The following is a 17,960-nucleotide window of genomic DNA, read 5'->3' on the forward strand; positions in this document are numbered from 1 at the left end:
GAGAATGACATTTTTGGATTAGGGTCTCTGGCAGCATTGGAATGTTTTGTCTAAAGCCAGAAGTATTCATGAAAATTTTGTGCAATAGCTATAAGCTGCTACCAAATCTTTCTCCCTATAAAACCAGTGTGATTTTTGCTGTTGACTTCATAGAGAATGACAAGTTGTCTGTTGTGTTATTCTGCCATAATTTACCTGAGCAGGTTTTAGGAGATGCAAGCAAGATCTCATTTAACACTTGTGTGTTTGAATATTTAAGGGCATCAGTGAACTTCAGGGCCTTCTTTTAAGTCCACCGTGACAATGTTTTTATCTGCCTTCAAAACTCCAGCACCACTAAGCAAACAAGAGCACTTAGGGGCCTCCTGCAACAAAAGCTGTTTCACTTGGAGCTTAAACTGATTTTCCACATTCTGGCATGTGAAGCCTCCACAGGGTGCCTTGCGTCCATTCCCTGGGGAGTGTAGCACAGCACCAGCAGAGGAGGAGGAAAGATGACAGCTTTGAAGCTTTAGAAGTGGTAATAAGAGAGGCACGAGAAGACTCTTGTAAGGCACTTCTCCCTCACTGTATTATGAAACTGACTAATTCCCACATGCAGCATGCTCAGGAGGCCATCTGCCATTTCCTCTGCTTGGATCCATGAAGAAACTCTCACTCAACTTGGAGACAAACACAGTATATTCCCATACGCTGGATTTTGTTCTGTGGGCAGAAGAGTTGACATACCTGCATTTCCACAAGGTTTAGAATGCATAGGTTCATTGTATAAGGCTTAGACTGCTCACTCTCTCATACGTATGTATGCTTGCATTAGAGCTTGGAAGCGTTACTTTTGGACTACAACTCCCCAAATCCCCAAGCCATGGTGGCAGGGGAATTCTGAGGATTGTAGTCTGAAAAATAACATTGCCAAGGTTGCTCGCTCTCTCCCCCCCCCCCCCCCCCCCCGTGTGTGAGTATGTGTGTGCACACAGATACACATACACACAAACACATTTGACAATTATCTTTAGTACTGTACTGCTAAATCCATATACTATCACATATTTTAATAAGTGTCATTCATAGAATTTGAACTTCTCAGCGTTTTTAACAGCAATATCTAGCTTTACTGCCCACGACATCACTTTTATTTGTAACTTCATTTGACTAGATAGTTTGAGATATAAACACTCACTAGTAAAGATAAATTTGGTACCTGAGAGAGTTCCCTAAGGTATCTTTGCTCTCATTTGTCCATTCTCTCCCTGCCTTTTTCAACATACATGCACAGCACATGCAAGCACATGAAACACAGACATTTGATTCATGGCTTTTATTAGCGTATTTGCCATTGATTGATTAGTGCTTGGTATTAGTACTTCTTCTATTGATTGATTGCAGATGAAGTGACTGTTTGACCTTTAATTATAAGCTTGGCTATTGAAAATGACATTGAGCTATGGCTTCATGTAATCCATCTGGAAGGCCCAATGTGATGTCACTCCCTTGAGTTAATTCTGCAGGAAAAAAGGAAGCCCTGAGGAAGCGCTGCAACTATCAGGATGGCTTGTCTAAAATAATACAGTAGTGTTTGGTGGCTGCATTTATGTATATAACTCCAGTCCATAGCAGGAATTAGTTGCATATATTACACAGAAGAAATTTCCTACTACGTTGCTAATTCACAAAAGGTGTGGCATGGTCACCTGAAATACACAACACCTGAAAGCTGCTTAGGTATTTTTAATTTACCATTCGCTTCATTGTTCATTATCTTCCAAAGACTATAAGCACTTAATTAATTTTCCCCCTCCTCGCTCCATATCCCTTATTCCCTAAATGTTATTATTATGTCTTAAATTTTAGACTGTAAATATGAGGGCAAGTTTCGTCATATTACCTGTCTTGTAAGCCTCTACAAAAGCCCTTTTGGCTTAAAAAATTGTAGGATATAAATGCTTTAAACTAATAAATCTTTCCATTTTTGGCTTCAAAGCAGCTTATAAACACACTGGATTTTAAACACATTTCTGTAAGACTTGTGTGTTTAAAAACAATAGAAATGAGAAGTCTTAAAGGTGCTTAGCTTTGGTTAGACAATTATCCCAGTGTCTTGTTTTAAAATAATATGATGAGCACAGAATCAGAAATTTGTGGGCATGTTCTCTCTTTTTTCTTAGGCTTCACTTTGTGCAATGCCTTTTTGCCTATTGATTTCTGAAACTGAGGCACAGCTAGTTTAGATGAATATATCTGTTTTCCAGTAATAGACTAGGAATAGAATCAGAGGAAGGGCTGCCGCATGTCTTCACATGTTTTTAGATTTCAATGCCCAGAATTCTGTACAATTTGTTACACTGTCTAGGAGTTCTGGGACTTACAGTGCAACTTCTGGAGGGCCACATGATTCTTACCATCCATGTAGAGCTAGACCTAAATCAACTGTAGACCCATTGAATTGTTGTGAATGCTATAAATCAACACTTTTAAATTTCCATTGACTGAGTGGATCGACTCTATTTGGATTTATGCTATAAAATCTTTAGATTTTATTCATTGACTTAGGGGTGAAACAGTCCGCCCCTGAGAAAGACAGATTGGGCTTGCAGCAACTGCATGCCACTGCCCCAATCCACCTTTCTGTTGGCCCAAAAAGAAGTGGCAAATTGCCGCTCCTTTCTGCACTGGAAAACCATCTTTTCCCTTCCCTATGTGGACTTACGAGGCTCGTGCAGCGTGTAAACACCACACCACCGGAGTGCCTGGAAGCCAACCACATCTGGGCAGCCAGGCAGCTTCTGGGCGTCTTGGGAGCGTGCGGCATTTAAACGCCACACCTCCAAGCTGCTGGGAAGCTGGTATTTAGAACTCGTCTGTTTTGCTCTTATTCATCTAGAGGACTGGTAAGTCATCTAAGGTCATGACATCAACTTATTTTTTATTTTATATTTTGGATATCTAAATTCTCTTGTGTGGATGTTGCTAAAGCCATGTATGTGCATGTGTATAGACAAAGACATATGCACACACACATAGACACCATTGTGCAGCCAAACAGAATCATGATTTACTTAAATCTGGGGTATTTGCTTATCCCAGTGAGAATTCCATTGTATTGCTGAGTGTAAAAATGTCCACCATAGTATTTGTGGGTACAGAATCAAGGGCATTCCATGATATCTGCATAGGGCTAAAAAGAACATGTTCACACAAAGTGGAGTGTTTGTTTTTAGTAGCAAAACTTCTTCTGTTTGCCAAAAAATATAAGCAACATAAATGCAGTAGAGTCATTGGGGCTATTTTTGGCCCAGCCTTTATTTGTCTGTTCAAAAACAATTCATGGTAGGTAATTGTTTACAGTCTTCAGGTGACAGTGTCATATCTAGTTTTGTGTGAATTCTGCAGCAGAACAAATGAATGTGACAGGGGTGGTGGAATATCCCCATTCACCTGAATGAGAATTAAAAAAACTTAAAGAGATGTTTCCTTGCTCAGTTTAAGGAACCTTGCTACATAAATAATCAATTAAGTTCTGCTTCTTAGCAGAGTAAATATTGCAGGTTATTTCAATATCCCATAGGTTTGTAACGTTACCTTCTACTGATCAAAATTGTGCATCAAAGCATAATGTGAAGAAAAGTGGGCTTGGTGTGAAGGAGCACATTCTTTCACAGGAACTTAAAGTAGTACCAAAGATGCTGAATATCTCCTATCTCTTGAAGTGTGAAATCACCTTTGTTCTGACTTGTCAACTACTCTAGGTTTTTTTGTCTAACACTATCAACTGTATGTGTCCTTTTATTGTTCTTGTCTCATTCTTTGCTGCTTCCCTAGTGGAGTGAGCAAAAGAAAGTTAGTTTAAAATCCCTAGATATAGATGTAACCTGTTCTTTGTAGCAGCAATATTTTTAGTTATGTGGCATGTAATTCGAAGGGAATACCTGCATATCTTAATCATCCATCTGGAGGTTACATGAGACACAGCTTTCAGACTATGTGCAGATCCTCATAGCCTTAGACTACTGTTAAGTTGCTTGCAAACAACCAACTTCATTCTAGGGATAGAATCATAGAATTATACAATTGGAAGGGCCATCGAGTCCAACCCCTTGCCATGCAGGAAATCTCAATCAAAGCATACCCGACAAATGACCATCCAGCCTCTTTTAAAGACCTCCAAGGAAGAAGACTCCACTACACTCAAGAGGGAGTGTGTTCCACTGTCAAACAACCCTTACTGCAAGGAAGTTCCTCCTAATGTTGAGGTGGAATCTCTTTTCCTGGAGCTTGCATCCATTGTTCTGGGTCCTAGTCTCTGCAGCAGTAGAAAACAAGCTTGTTCCCTCCTCAATATGACATCCCTTCAAGTATTTAAACAGGGTTATCATATCACTTCTTAACCTTCTCTTCACCAGGCTAAAGTTCCGCAGCTCCCTAAGTCGTTCCCCTTAGGGCATGGTTTCCAGACCCTTCACCATTTTAGTCACCCTCCTTTGGACACGCTCCAGTTTCTCCACATACTTTTTAAATTGTGGTGCCCAGAACTGGACATAATATTTCAGCTGGGGCTTGAACAGAGCAGAATACATTACATTACATTATTTAAAAAGAGTTTGTGCTTTAATCCACTCATCTGATCTTGGCAAACACAATAAGAGCCCCTCTCCAACTCAGACAACAGTTTTAACCTCTTTGAATCCATTTTTCCACACACCTTTCAATCCATATTTTCTTGGAAAGCCTGATTTTTTATCTTTTCTTTCTTTGGTGTGTCCCCTCTACTCAGAACCCATTCAGTTTGCAATGGAGTGACCTAGCCATTTATATTATTCCCCCCATACTTTCTCCACATTTGTTGCTTGAAATGGCAGTTGGAGAGGTGAGTAAAGGAGTGGGCAGGGTGTCTGGATAGTCAAGTATCTGTACAGCCATGTACTTCTGTAGCTATATGTTTCAGCATTTGTGCATCTCTTTCATAACACAGACATACATGTGTGCGCACACAAACACACACACACACACAAACATACATGTACACTAGATCCACTCTCTTTAGAAGATACAGAAAAAGGTGACATCAGATCTAATACAGGCTTCCCCACCTTTTTACACTCCGCTTTCCAGCACCTTGCTCTTTCAACACTTGCAAATTACAGACACTTTCCACTAATTTGACAATGTGTCCTCTCTTTCTTCAGTTCTTCTTCCCCATGAAGCTCACTTGGGACTGCTCACTTGCACTTGTATGTGTGTGTGTGTATTCTGAAAATGTAAATAACACATTATGTGTCATTTTTAAATGCATACAAAAGCTAAATTAACACACTATAGTGTGTTAATTTAGATTATGCATGCATTCAAAAATGATATATAATTTATTATTTATATTTTGGGGCCAAAATGCAGCAAAGGATAGGAATGCAACGGTTTTAACTGCCTAGTGTATGTCCATGGGTACTAATCCAGTAGCTGTATTGACTAGCCTTCTAGCTCCAAGGTGAAAATCCAGTCTAGAGATAGCAGTCTCACTGTGACTTCAGACTAAGTGTTCTTACACTGCTGGCTGAATCATTATTATAGCTAATACAACAGTGTGGAGTTACAGAGACTGCATAAATTGGAAAGGTTTTTCAAAGTAAACAAGAATAGATACATGGTAGAGTGGATATAGGATTAAGAGTGTGTGATACTGGACACACTAATTGTTTGACCTGAAGCATAGGCTCTCTAAATTAGACCTTTGATGTGGGCTAGGAAACCAGCACCAGAGTGCTTCCCTAATTCTCTCACTTCATCTCCACAGTTTGCTTGTAGTAGGTTTTGAATTAATATTTAGAAAGCTTGCCTGCAGCAGTACTAAAATGTGCATCAGAGAACAACAGTTGTTTACTGTGTTTGAACTGAAGAATCTCACCCAGGAGATCACATTCACTTGAAGTTTACATCTCTCAATCTCAACTTGCAAAAAGGGATCGATGAATAATAATTGTCATTTCAGAGTTGCTCCTCTCCAATTATTTATTTGGTTGTATGTCTTCCCAGATGTACACTTAATTGAATCAGACACTAAAAATCAGATTGCAGGTTTTCCATGACAGCAGCAAGTTCGTAGCGCTCTCTCTCTCTCTCTCTCTCTCTCTCTCTATATATATATATATATATATATATATATATATATATATTTTAAAAAACTTATCCAGATGTAAAATGATAATGGCACAGGAGACATTCCCAGTTTCTCTTCCACCCAGAAGCACAGTTGAAGTTAATTTGTCTACTTTAAAATTTGCATTATACCTAACACATTGTTGACACGTCACCTGTGGAGAATTCCCAGTTTGATCATGAGTCAAGATTTCTTTATCCCAAGCTGGTATATACTACAGATATTTCTTATAAACAATTTTGAGCACACTGAAGTTTAAAACATATCTGCATGGTACTGAAGGAGGGTGTAAGTTGGATGGAGCGGAAAGTCATCTCACACATCTTGACAAGTGAACTTAAAACTACCCCACATCTTTTCAATGGACATAATTCAGTCTGAAATTTCCCTTTTTCACTGAGTTGGATCATGCTATCTGTGGATGTTGTTCGGCATATGCTTGTCAGATGAATTTTTGGCTTCCAGCCTGTGAAATAGTAGAAGTACCACTGAAAGAACCTTTTTAAAAGTGATGCCATTAAACGTCTGTTAGAGACAGCTAGTTATAGAGCACTGTACATACATTTTGTGTATGTGTGTGTGTGTTGTGTGCCTTCAAGTCATTTCTGACTTTTGGTGACCCTAAGGTGAATCATGGGACAAGATTTGTTTAGAGGAGATTTGCCATTGCCTTCCTCTGAGACTGAGAACATGTGACATGCCCAAGGTCACCCAGTGAATTTCATTGCCAAACTGGGAATCAACCCTGGTCTCCAGAGTCATAATCCAGCACTCAAACCACTACGCCATGCTGGCCCACAGCCAACCTAATTACTTATGTAAAGAGCAGAGTCTGTTTTATATGGAGAGTTATAAACAACAGCTAGTTTCTCTAGATCAGTGATGCTCAAACTCTGCCTTCCAGGTATTTTGGACTTTGGCTCCCAGAATTCCAGACCATTGGCCAAGATGGCTAAGGATTCTGGGAGCTGAACTCCAAAACACCTGTAGGAACAGAGTTTGGGAATCACTGCTCTAGAACAGTGGCAGTGAATCGGGGGAGGAAGATCCCATTGTTCTTGTACATCAGCCCCGTGTAGTCCTAGTCAGCGTGGACTTTCTAGCTGAAAACCATTGTTTTGATCTGTGGTTTCCAAACTTGAGGGACCAGATGTTTTTGGACTATAGCTCCTGGAAGCTCTAACGATTGACCAGGCTACAGGGATTTGTGGTTCATCAAATCTGGGGGCCAAAGCTTGAGAACTACTGATATCATTCATCTCCCCCTCCTCCTTATTTTAATATTTGGATCTGGGGAATTTGGGGGACACCACCAAATAAGGAGAAACACAAGGAAACCCAAAGAGGACCCAGCAGGGCAGATGGCTGGGAGCTGGGCAACCAGTGACCAGAGGGATGGAGCACAGGAAACCAGCTTTCTCTAAGAGGTAGCCTTTCTACCTGCACTGTGTATGTGTGAGGGGGGAGGCACTGGGAGACTTTTAGCACCAGTAGAAGGTCTTGAAAGGATCCCATGTGCCCTCTGATTTGCTTGCTTCTTCCTCCAGCTCAACCAGGTCCATTTCAACAGCTGTGTGTGTGCAGTGTCCATCCAGCCCCTTCCTGTGGGTCTGCAGGACGAGTTCTGTCAGACAAGTGAAAGATTCCTTGATGTTCAGATTGGTGCAGGCACACGTTGCATAGAAAGCCATGCCTATTCCTTAGCCAGCTGGATGCCTTGATCTCTGCCTACTTGCTTCTTCTCTTCCTCATCTGCTTTATTCCCAATGAGGATCTTCAAGACACCTTCTGGAGCATGCTCATTCACATAACTGGCCTATTTCATTATGTGCTGGTGGGAGTGCTCACTGCTAATGTTGTACACCAAGAATATCCCCTGTGCTCATCTGTGGTATTGTTTGATGATGGTCTGATATTGCTCCCCATCTGAGGTGTCCCAGATCTGTATACTGACTTTAATTGCATCTACTCAAATAGTCTTCATTTTAAAATCAACCGTGATAGTGAAGATCTGTGAAGAGTGGAACTTTTCACCATAGATGCTTCCAGCCATTAAATTCAAGTCTGGATGAATATCACAGTGCAATACAGTAAGTGTTAACCTAAAGTATTTCACATTTACTCCTAGAAATGTAGCAAAAATATGACAGATACTTTGTTCAAGGAGCTTAGATTGGCTGCTGTTCTTTACTGAGTATACAGTCATGACAAAACCAGTGTTCAAAAGTCTGAAATAGCCCTTTTGTTGCCACCCATTGGCTGTTTATTCTGAAATCTTATTCATTTCTACCTTAGGACTACTACAGGGCTACTCCATACCAAGTGGCTTGTGTTCTGCATTATATCCATAGAGTGGGCTTGCCCTTCAAGGGGCCTGTTTTCTTATATTGCATTCTTGTATCACTTTAAATCTGCTGTCCACTTTTATATAGGACATATATAATTTCGGACATATATATTTCGGATGTCTCATACAGTGCCTCATTTTTTAGTAACAATTATAATTACAAATAGCTAAAATAGGTCTCTCTTTATAACTTAACACTCAGAACAATGTTTCCCACAAGTGCTAATAACAAAATTGAAAGCAGCCTTCAAATCAGTGTATCAAAATCAAATAACATTTCTTTGTCCTGACACATTTTGGGATCATTTGAGAAAGTTCATAATAGTGATCACTTGTTGAGCTTCCTTCTCTCTTTTTTTTGGCGGCTAGTACGTTTGCTTTCACAATTCAGCCCTTCAGCCTAAATGGCAAATACTGTGTTTCTAAAAAGCTAGGCTACCTCCCTCTATTGATAAATACATAAGAGTTGCCCCAAACTGCATGACAGCTGCAAAACCGTTTAGCATCTAATTGTTGTTTTTGCTGCAACAATTGCTTATGTCCTCTCCTTAATCCAAGGACTGCATAAGAAATGAAGAGCCATCTTTCTGTAGGATGATCAGTTACTGAAGCTGTGTTGCCCTGAATTTGAATCCACAACAAATTTTGAAAGATACACAATCAGTTGTATAGCCTTGGAAATATTCCAGTTAATTGAATCTGCTGAAGAATCATCATCCTCTCTTCTGGTTTTCTCGGTGCAAGTTCCCAAAAAGCGCTGTTTCTTCCAACATTTAACACTGTTTTTTCTAAAGTAATATAAAAGGCTGAAGATCCAACTGAGCCTTATTTATATCAGCTTTGTTTTTCTTCAAGAATTGAAGTTGGAAACCTTGCTATTTAAATATATTCCAATCACATTGTGTTTGCTGCTACTGAAGACTTTGGCATCTGTAAACCAAAAACTGTCAGCGCTCTGATTCAGTTGGAGCATTTGTGGATGGCACTGCCCCATTATCATCAGTGGCAAAACATACATGCAGCCTCCCTGACACAGCCACATTCACATCAGCATCCATTAACAGTAATGAGACTTGAGGTCCTGCATTTTTTGGATATTCACAGCAGATGGGGGGGGGGGGGTGGCGTTCTGGAACCGACTGTAGCTCACTTAGCCATATCTTTTAATTCATTGGTGTATATGATTACTGCTCATAAACAGGCTTCATCAGACAAAGTTGTTCTTGTCTAGTCTCTCATCGTAAGTTAATATTATGAAGTGCTGATGGTTTCATTATTAGTGATGAAGCAAAATACATGCCTGAGGAAGATGTGAGGCCTGCATACATGGTCATTTAATATTAACTGAGGTAGTCACATTCTAAATAATACTAAATCATAATCACCAAACACTCCATAGTACATGGAAGGTACACAGCTTTTTAAATCAATCTCATTGAGACTTGATTCATTTTTTTTATTCTCTGTTAACTAATTGGTGGTACAACACATTCAGACAGGTATAAGTGTTTTTTTGAATCAGAGGTGAGTGTCTTCAGATGTTGGCATTAAATGTTTCATAGTTAGCATCTGGAGTGAGTGCTCAGGCTATCCATTAAATATCATTATCAAGCTGTGCAAGCTCATTCGGGGGTTGGGGTTGGGTGGGAAGAGTCTTCTATATTTCCCATATTTTTATTTACCAAGGAAGTGCTAAGGTTTTTTTTATTACACAGTACATCTTTTCTGTGGTTATGTAAGCATTGTAAACCAATGACCTGAATGACTGACACCCATTGTTGGTCAAAAACACAGAACAGTGTGTCTTCCCTTGTTTTTCCCAAATGTTAAGATGGCTTTGCAGTTAATCTGGGATTGAAAATCATTATTTTTAAAGAAGCTCTCTGTGGGCAAAAGACAGTCACATCTCTCATACAGAACTCTTAGGGAAGAAAGGTCAAGAAAACCTTTGAAGAAAGAAAAATAAAACATATTCTTGCTGTTTCTTTAAAAATGTCTATCACACTTTATCAGTAGAAGTAAAAAAAGGTTTTCTTTTGCTGATCTTTTTGTATGAGAGAGACCATTTTATGATACATTTTCAAAACATAATAATTTTGAATCCCAGATTAATTGCGAGGACTTTATATTACAATTGACCCTCTGTATCCACAGATTCCTTAACCTCAGATTCAACCATTCACAGTTTGAAAATACTTAAATATATATATAAAAATAAACCTTTATTTTGCCATTTTATTAAAGGGACACCATTTTACAATGCCATTGTGTTTAATGGGACTTGGGTACCCACACGGATTTTGGTATCCAAACCCCACTGGATACCAAGGGACCACTGTATAAGCCAGCTTGTTGTGATGTTTTCCAGCTTGCAATCTTTTTCAGAGTTTTATCTGAGGATGGAAAAGTTATAAGAAATTTAGTGTTCCTTTCAAAGCATTATTCCCCATTTTGAGCATACCCATCTATAAAATGTGATAAAACATGCTTGTGTCATCATCATGTATGTTGTCCTTAGACACATATTATGGCAGTCTATGCATTTTACCAGGGATTGGAAATATGAATATGGATATAGCTAGTACACTAGCATTGATGTTAAATCAAAATTTAATTTGTTACTGTTAACCTCTTTGTGTGTGTGTGTGTTATAAAATTAATTTGTTGCATTAATTAATCTGGTAGTGACATGTTATTTTTATTTTTTTAAAAATTAAAATTTACCAAAAATAGCCCAATTTGGCCCTCAGTTACTCAAGTAAGAAAGTAACAGTAATGTGAAACATTAATCATTATTCAAAATCTTTAATGCTGTGGATGAAAATAACTTTTAAATTCAATAAAGATTATAATAAATTACAAGCAACAAACTGATTTATGATAAACTAATTTCAGTCTCTGGCAACTGATGGCTTTCATGTCAGGGAATCTGCTCCAGGTCTTAGTCCAAATTTTAAAGGAACAATCAACCAAACAGCACCTTTGTTAGATATTTTAATGCTTGTACTAAAACATGGAGTGGATTCATTGTCCTTCTCACACAGAAGCCATCAGCTGCCATTGATTTTACCCAGACTCACATTGCATTCTCATTGACTGTTGGCAACAAAAAAGGCATTTGGACATGTGATACATTTGTAGGTTCTCCAGCATGATTCTGTGGTCACATTCTGGCAGATGTTGACCATAGAGTTTTGCTGCAGGACCTTGAGAAGAGAGGTGTTCTCTTGGGTAAAAAGAATAGTGATTTTTTATTTGCAGTTTTTCCACATTTGTGGGGGTCCTTCACCTCTAATCCCAGTAAACATGGAGGAACCACTGTACTCTTTTCTAATAGAGTGGGACTTGGTTGTGTTGCTTCTTAGGACATCCCAGATTAAAGTGAAGTCATTAATACTGACTCCCTAAATACTCAGATTCCTTCTATGGAGTTCAACACCTTCTTTTAAATCATGTCGTTTAAACACATTTTTAAAATGTATTACTAGGAGAAGTCATAAGTCAAAGTAGATTCAAATGGTGGGGATGCAGACAAATTTTTTGTTTGGTGATACTTTCGCAGACAGACATTTGAGTCGGTAGCATGGCTAGGCTGAAACTTGATGTAGGCTGAGCAACTTGGCTGTTTAGCATGATCATCGTGGACAGACCGCCCCAAAGGGGTGGTCTGGAGCCGCCCATTCTTCCTCCAGAGGGAGCCCACAACAACCAAATCGCGCAGGCTCCCTCCTCTCCAAAAAGAACCCACTAAACGTGGGTTCTTTTCAGCACACAGGGAGGATGTCATCAGTGCACCATTGGTGCACTGTGATGTGCTCACGATGCAAGTGTGGCACCTGGAGGTGTGGATGCGCCACCATGCTTGCGTCATGCACGTGCAGCACGTATGGATGGCGCCACGTAAAAATGGCGCCATCCATACGTATTAGGGTTGCAGAGTGTGCAGTTGCTGCACGCTCTACAACCCTAATTTTAGCACCAACACGGCGCTTGTGTTGTGGCCCATCTGAACAGGACCAGTATTACTTTAATTAGAATTAAGTCCATCCAATTGTTATGTGAAAAGCTGCCCCAGTCAGTGATATGCTAAAGCCACTTTCATCAACATGGCATGTTCTAAATGTGTTGATGTTTACTTCCCTTCATTCTGAGAAACCATTGCCAATGTAGAAGCTGTGAAAAACTTTAAAACATCTGTATAGGATGTGGGTTTTTTTTTTTAAAAAAAAAGTCTATACACTACTGGAGGAGAGTATTGGATTGCACTTTCCAAACTTGGACATTTTTTTTCTCTTTGGTATTTCCCTCTTAACACAGTTCCAAATGCCACAATAGAGGGAACATTTTACCACCTGAACATCCTGTTTTTCTCCTAATGTCCAAAGTCATTGTCCAATGTCCAAAGCTTAATGTCCAACTCCATTGGTGTTTAGAAACTAGAGAAAGTGTCTGTAAAGATTGTAAGGAGAAGTTTGCCTCCTTCGACCCTTCAAACTGGGAAGCATATAGCAATTAGGGACAAGCCCAGCATCAGTACAGTGCCAGGCACTATGAAAATACAGACAAGGTCAAGTGTTCACACCAGCACTCACATTTCCCTGTGGCTCAAATGAACAATGTCTTGCTGCAGAACTGAACTGTGCAGACTGCATGGTTTTGTTACGTAGCTTTGCATACTGAATGTCAAACAAAGCAGTGCAGCCGAAGGGTGATGTCCTAATCCTTTTTTTTTTTCTAGTTCCAGGTTTTTTTTTTCTAAATGGCTTGTGGGCCACTACAGTCATGTACAAACCTATCTGTACAAGTGACACTTTTTACTGATAGAAGCCTGGGATTATTGCAGTTTAGATTGTCCAATGTATATCTTCTTCTAGCCAGATATAAGAGGCAGCAAGGAAATAACTGTACAAGGCACTTTTCAGTGGGTTCATCTGCTTTTTCTATACACTGGGCAATATCATCTTAAGGGAGAAAAACAATGTCAAGCTATTCTTCCACAGGAAGGCCCTACACCCACTGTCCTGCCCCATGTGCCCATGTTTTTGATACACAACCTTATCTCTCTCATCTGCTGAGTATTTAAGTAAAATATATATGACTCTTCAGACACAAGTGGTTTTTAGTGTGATTCAGTGACATAACACTCGCTTCTAATATAAACTGTTGGTAAATGGTTGCTTCGAGAAAAGAAGTCTTAATGGTGAAGTTAGTTATGAATGGCATCTAGCAATAATTTGAAGAATGTGTGATTTGTGTGAAGGACAAATGTTTTGATATTAACAAAGAGAAGTTCTCTCAAAACATAGCTCTACAAGCAGCAAGTGACAAATGCTGTTGCAAGGAAAGTAAAAACATTTCAGGGAGTATAACATATTAAAACCAGAGTGGGGGGAGGGACCTGAGCTACATTTCTTGCTGTTTTATCCTTCCCATCATGGGCATAGGATAAAAGAAAACTCTTGATTCCTTGTTAGAAAAAGAAAGCTCTTACTTGAAGTTCTTGCTTGGCAGATGTCAGTTGAAAGCTCTGCGATGGAATAGGCTGCAGTGTCAAACTCTGTTGGGTAATTTTAGACAAATGTGTCATGTGTGACATGGAAATATGGCGTGCTGTACATTAGTGATTTCCCAAGTGTTTGGATCAGGTAGTAATGTGCTGAGAAAGTGCTCTTTATCTATCCTCATTGTGTACTTGTACAGCAGTGGGGAAATGCTTTTGGTAGAAATTACTTTAGTCAGAAAAAAGAATCCATTTACAATATGTGCTTCCTAACATCTTTCAGACAATGCATTGTATTAAAGAGGCATTTTTGATTAATGTTTTATAAACATTTTTCAGCATGACAGCTTAAAGTCCCTGTAAAATTGTAAATGCGTGCAGAGTGCTCACTTCCATAAAGTCAAATGCCATCTCCTCAAGCCTGCTTGGATCCTGTCAACCATGGTGACACAGCATCAGTCCCTTGGAGCATTAAAACGGATTTGCTTCATTTCATTTTCTGTGGCTGCAGTCATGGCAAGATGGAAAGAGACCCATATTTAAATTGCTTTGAAAATACCACCATATCTTCCATGGTTTTGAAAAATACATTTTGTAGGTAACAATGTGTAGTTCCTTGCTTGAAAGTGAAAAAGGATTGCAAGAAAAGAAATGAGGGAAATATGTGGTTACCTCAGGTGGTTATGTGGTTCACCTTAGGAAATATGTGGTTACCCAAGAAAACTCCACGATAGTGTCGCCTTAGGGTTGCCATAAGTTGGAAACAACTTGAAGGCACACAATACATTCACACAGGTACCATCAGAGGGGCTGATAGTGTTCCTTGAATGCAGCCTTTTTTGAATACTAGTAAATCAGCCTTGTTTGCTTTAGGGCTTCTCAAGATATGACCTTATTGTAGAACTGGGATATTATGTCCAGGAAACTTACTTTTTTCTAGACTGATTGAACTAGAGCCATTCTGAGCCAATCTTCTGTCACTGGTGGCCTGTCTATCCATAGAGTTTGGCTTAAATGTAAAAGGAAGAGTCCCCCTGTGGATCAACATATACTCTGTGTACCAACAGCAGAGAGTAAGTGGGTTAGAGAAGGTTCCTTGCAAGGAAGAACAAAAACCAACCCCACACATTATAGCACTTTTCTGTTTCTTTGGTACCCACTCTCATATCCATTCTCATACCACAGGTAATGGTTGGAGGCTGGGGGCCACACTAGCTCCCTCTCCCCACTAGACCTTGGTGGGCTGCATACCTACTGCCAAAAAATGTTCCCCGACATCTTCTATAGGACATGAGGGCCATTTTCGCCTCATGGGGGGCATTCCAGGGGAGGATTATTTGACAACTGAACCTGACCCAGAATTCTCTTTGTTTCCAGAAGGCCTCTCCTGGATCTAAAATGGCCTAGCCTGCCCCATAGCAAAAATGGTTCCATATCCCATAAAGGGTATGTGAGGGGAATAAAGTATTTCTTCCATGGGGCCTTAGCAGCCACATGTAGCTTCAGGAAGCACTTTGCCCACTCTGTCAGACAGAATCAGCCTGATTCATGGTTGCAAAAGAAATATTTTTCAGAGGGCTCAGAGAAAAATGCTTTGTAATGCTTGCACAATTTACAAATCCATGGGGAATATCACTGCTAGTCTGTTAGAGCAGAAACAACAAAGAATATGTGGGTGCCTTAAATGCTAACAAGTTTTGTTTTGGCCTCTGGTTTTCTGGATGGTAACTAGTACCTGAGAGCCAGCATGGAGTAGTGGATTGAGTGTTGGACAATGACTCTGGACACCAGGGTTCAAATCCCACTGGGTGACCTTGGGCAACTCAAACTCTCAGCCTCAGAGGATGGCAATGGCAAATCCCCCTGAAGAAACTTGTCAAGAAAACCCCATGATTGGGTTGCCTTAAGGTCACCGTAAGTCAGAATCAGTTTGAAGGCACACAACAACAGCATCAGCTTAGTATCTAGTGAAGTGGGGCATAATCCATGAAAGCTTATGACAAATAAAACTTATCTGCCTTCAACATGCAACAAGAATCTTGGTTTTTACAATTTACATTGGAGGACCTAACCACAGCAACTAGTAAATATCTGTAGCATATTAAACATTATTCTCTAATGTTCTTACATACTCAAAATCTCTATACTGTACTGAATAATACCGTAGTGCAACATACAAGAAACAGTGAATGTACATGGCTATCAGCTTATGATGCAATGCACAGAGGCAGTAAACTATGCTCATTGACAGACTATGCTACATTCATTGTTGCACATCTGCAACAATCCACTCCTGCCAACATCAGCTGGATACATCTGTTCTGTATTGTCTTCTGAAAGTCATTTCACATGCATAACACAAATTACTATGTCACCAACAGGACTTCAGCCTTATAAACTAGTTATTTCCATCTTCTTTCTCTCTAGGCTCATTCCTGTATCACACAGTTTTCACAAAAGACCACTCATCCAAATTTGCCCTAGTTTTGTTTGTATTTTAGTTATGCTTCATCAAATGATCCCATGGCAATTTGCAATAATAAAAAATACATCATGGGTCTCTTTACTCTTGTGCAATCTCTGGACTGTATTAAAACAGTGCCTTTCAACTGTGTATTTGTACCCTTGGGTGGTTTCAATTAAAAAATACCTGTCCTTCCCTTATCATCTGTAGTATTTTTTCCAATAGATGTACTGTATGAACGAATCTGAGGCAAAAGCCACAAGCAGCTTTAGAATATTGGAAAATGTAGTTAGTCCTGTGCTGATAACTAGCACATTGATCGTCTGTTAATTTCTTAACTGAATGAGAAAAGAATGGATTAATATGGACCTGAATTATTCCATAAGTGGCCATGGCAAAAACAAGGAATTTACTTGGTGAGTTACAAATGCATAACCACTGTAATTACATAGCTATGCAACGATTCCCAGCCCAGTCCCCACTTACTGGGAAGCAGCTGCTGTGAGCAACAGGGTCTGTTCCCCTGTCAATTGGGAAGCAGCTGACTGGATGGTCTCATCCCCTCCCATGAGCAGTGTCCAGTGTGACAGGCAGAAGCCTTGTCTCAATTCCCCTTTATGCCAGCGATCACACAAGGAAGGATGGAAATATCAGTCAGCTGCTTCCTGACTGACATGGGAACAGACCTCTGTTAATGATAGCTATTTCCACCCAGTAAATGGGAATGGGGGACTTTCACAGTCCCTATGTACCCCCTAACCTAGGGAATACGTAGAGATCCTGAATATGGAACAGTCCCAAATGTGTAACTAGGTTACACACTTGTATCTGACTTAGTGGATTCTGGCCAGCATAATAGTTAGGGGGATAACTGTTTGAATTAATTACATGGGGTTATGTCTGAATCAGTAGAATCAATCATACAATAACCAAAGAGAAATTAAGATACTTTGGCTACTTTCAAGTTAACTTAAATCAAACCCACTAAAACCTATTGCCTCAACATTTGTTCTAAAGCTAATTCATTTTTGTAAATTATATAGAAGGTGTGTGGGGGGGGGGGGTGCCACTGTTACTTTGACTGTCTACTCTGCAGAAAGTAAAAGGGTATTAAAACCTCCCAAGGTACAGATTCTCTTCTGCCCTTGTGTTGCTCATTGCTGCTCTTCCCCCCCCCCCCCATATAATCTCTTACTTGTAAAACTCAGAAAGAAGCATCTTCCCCGTATAAGCCACCACCACTCCATAAGCCCCTTCCTTTTCTCAAGGGACAGTGGATCATAGCTGTTTAACTGAACCGTAAAAAGACTTAGATTCCCTTGGTAGTTGACGCTATGGTATTAACCACATGCACACAAGCTTCTCTCCTGAGAAAACAATCATCTCTACCGGTGTAAGAAGTGATCGTGTATTAAAAAGAAAACAAAAATACACCTGTGAAATGTTCCTAGGTTCCTGAATGTTGCAACTAACTTTATAAGAACGCAGGGAATTACAT

The 17,960-nt window shown here is 39.8% G+C and overlaps 1 protein-coding gene across 11 annotated transcripts in view; it reads left to right on the forward strand.

Moving 5' to 3' along the window:
* SLC10A7 (solute carrier family 10 member 7) overlaps positions 1-17,960 on the forward strand; it is a 189,461-nt gene that overhangs the window by 142,507 nt on the left and 28,994 nt on the right. For 2 of the 11 annotated variants that reach the window (XM_042467566.1, XM_042467569.1), the window contains one exon: positions 14,338-15,786. The exons of 6 other annotated variants lie outside the window; for them this stretch is intronic. In XM_042467566.1, the coding sequence (XP_042323500.1) occupies positions 14,338-14,350 (13 nt within the window). In that variant the 3' untranslated portion in view covers positions 14,351-15,786. Of the gene's footprint in view, positions 1-7,698; positions 7,856-14,337; positions 15,787-17,960 lie in introns of those variants that run through there. 3 more of the 11 variants (XM_042467563.1, XM_042467570.1, XM_042467565.1) reach the window with 3 other exon arrangements.

The sequence above is a fragment of the Sceloporus undulatus genome, chromosome 5, assembly GCF_019175285.1.
Source record: "Sceloporus undulatus isolate JIND9_A2432 ecotype Alabama chromosome 5, SceUnd_v1.1, whole genome shotgun sequence".
NCBI lineage: Eukaryota > Metazoa > Chordata > Lepidosauria > Squamata > Phrynosomatidae > Sceloporus > Sceloporus undulatus.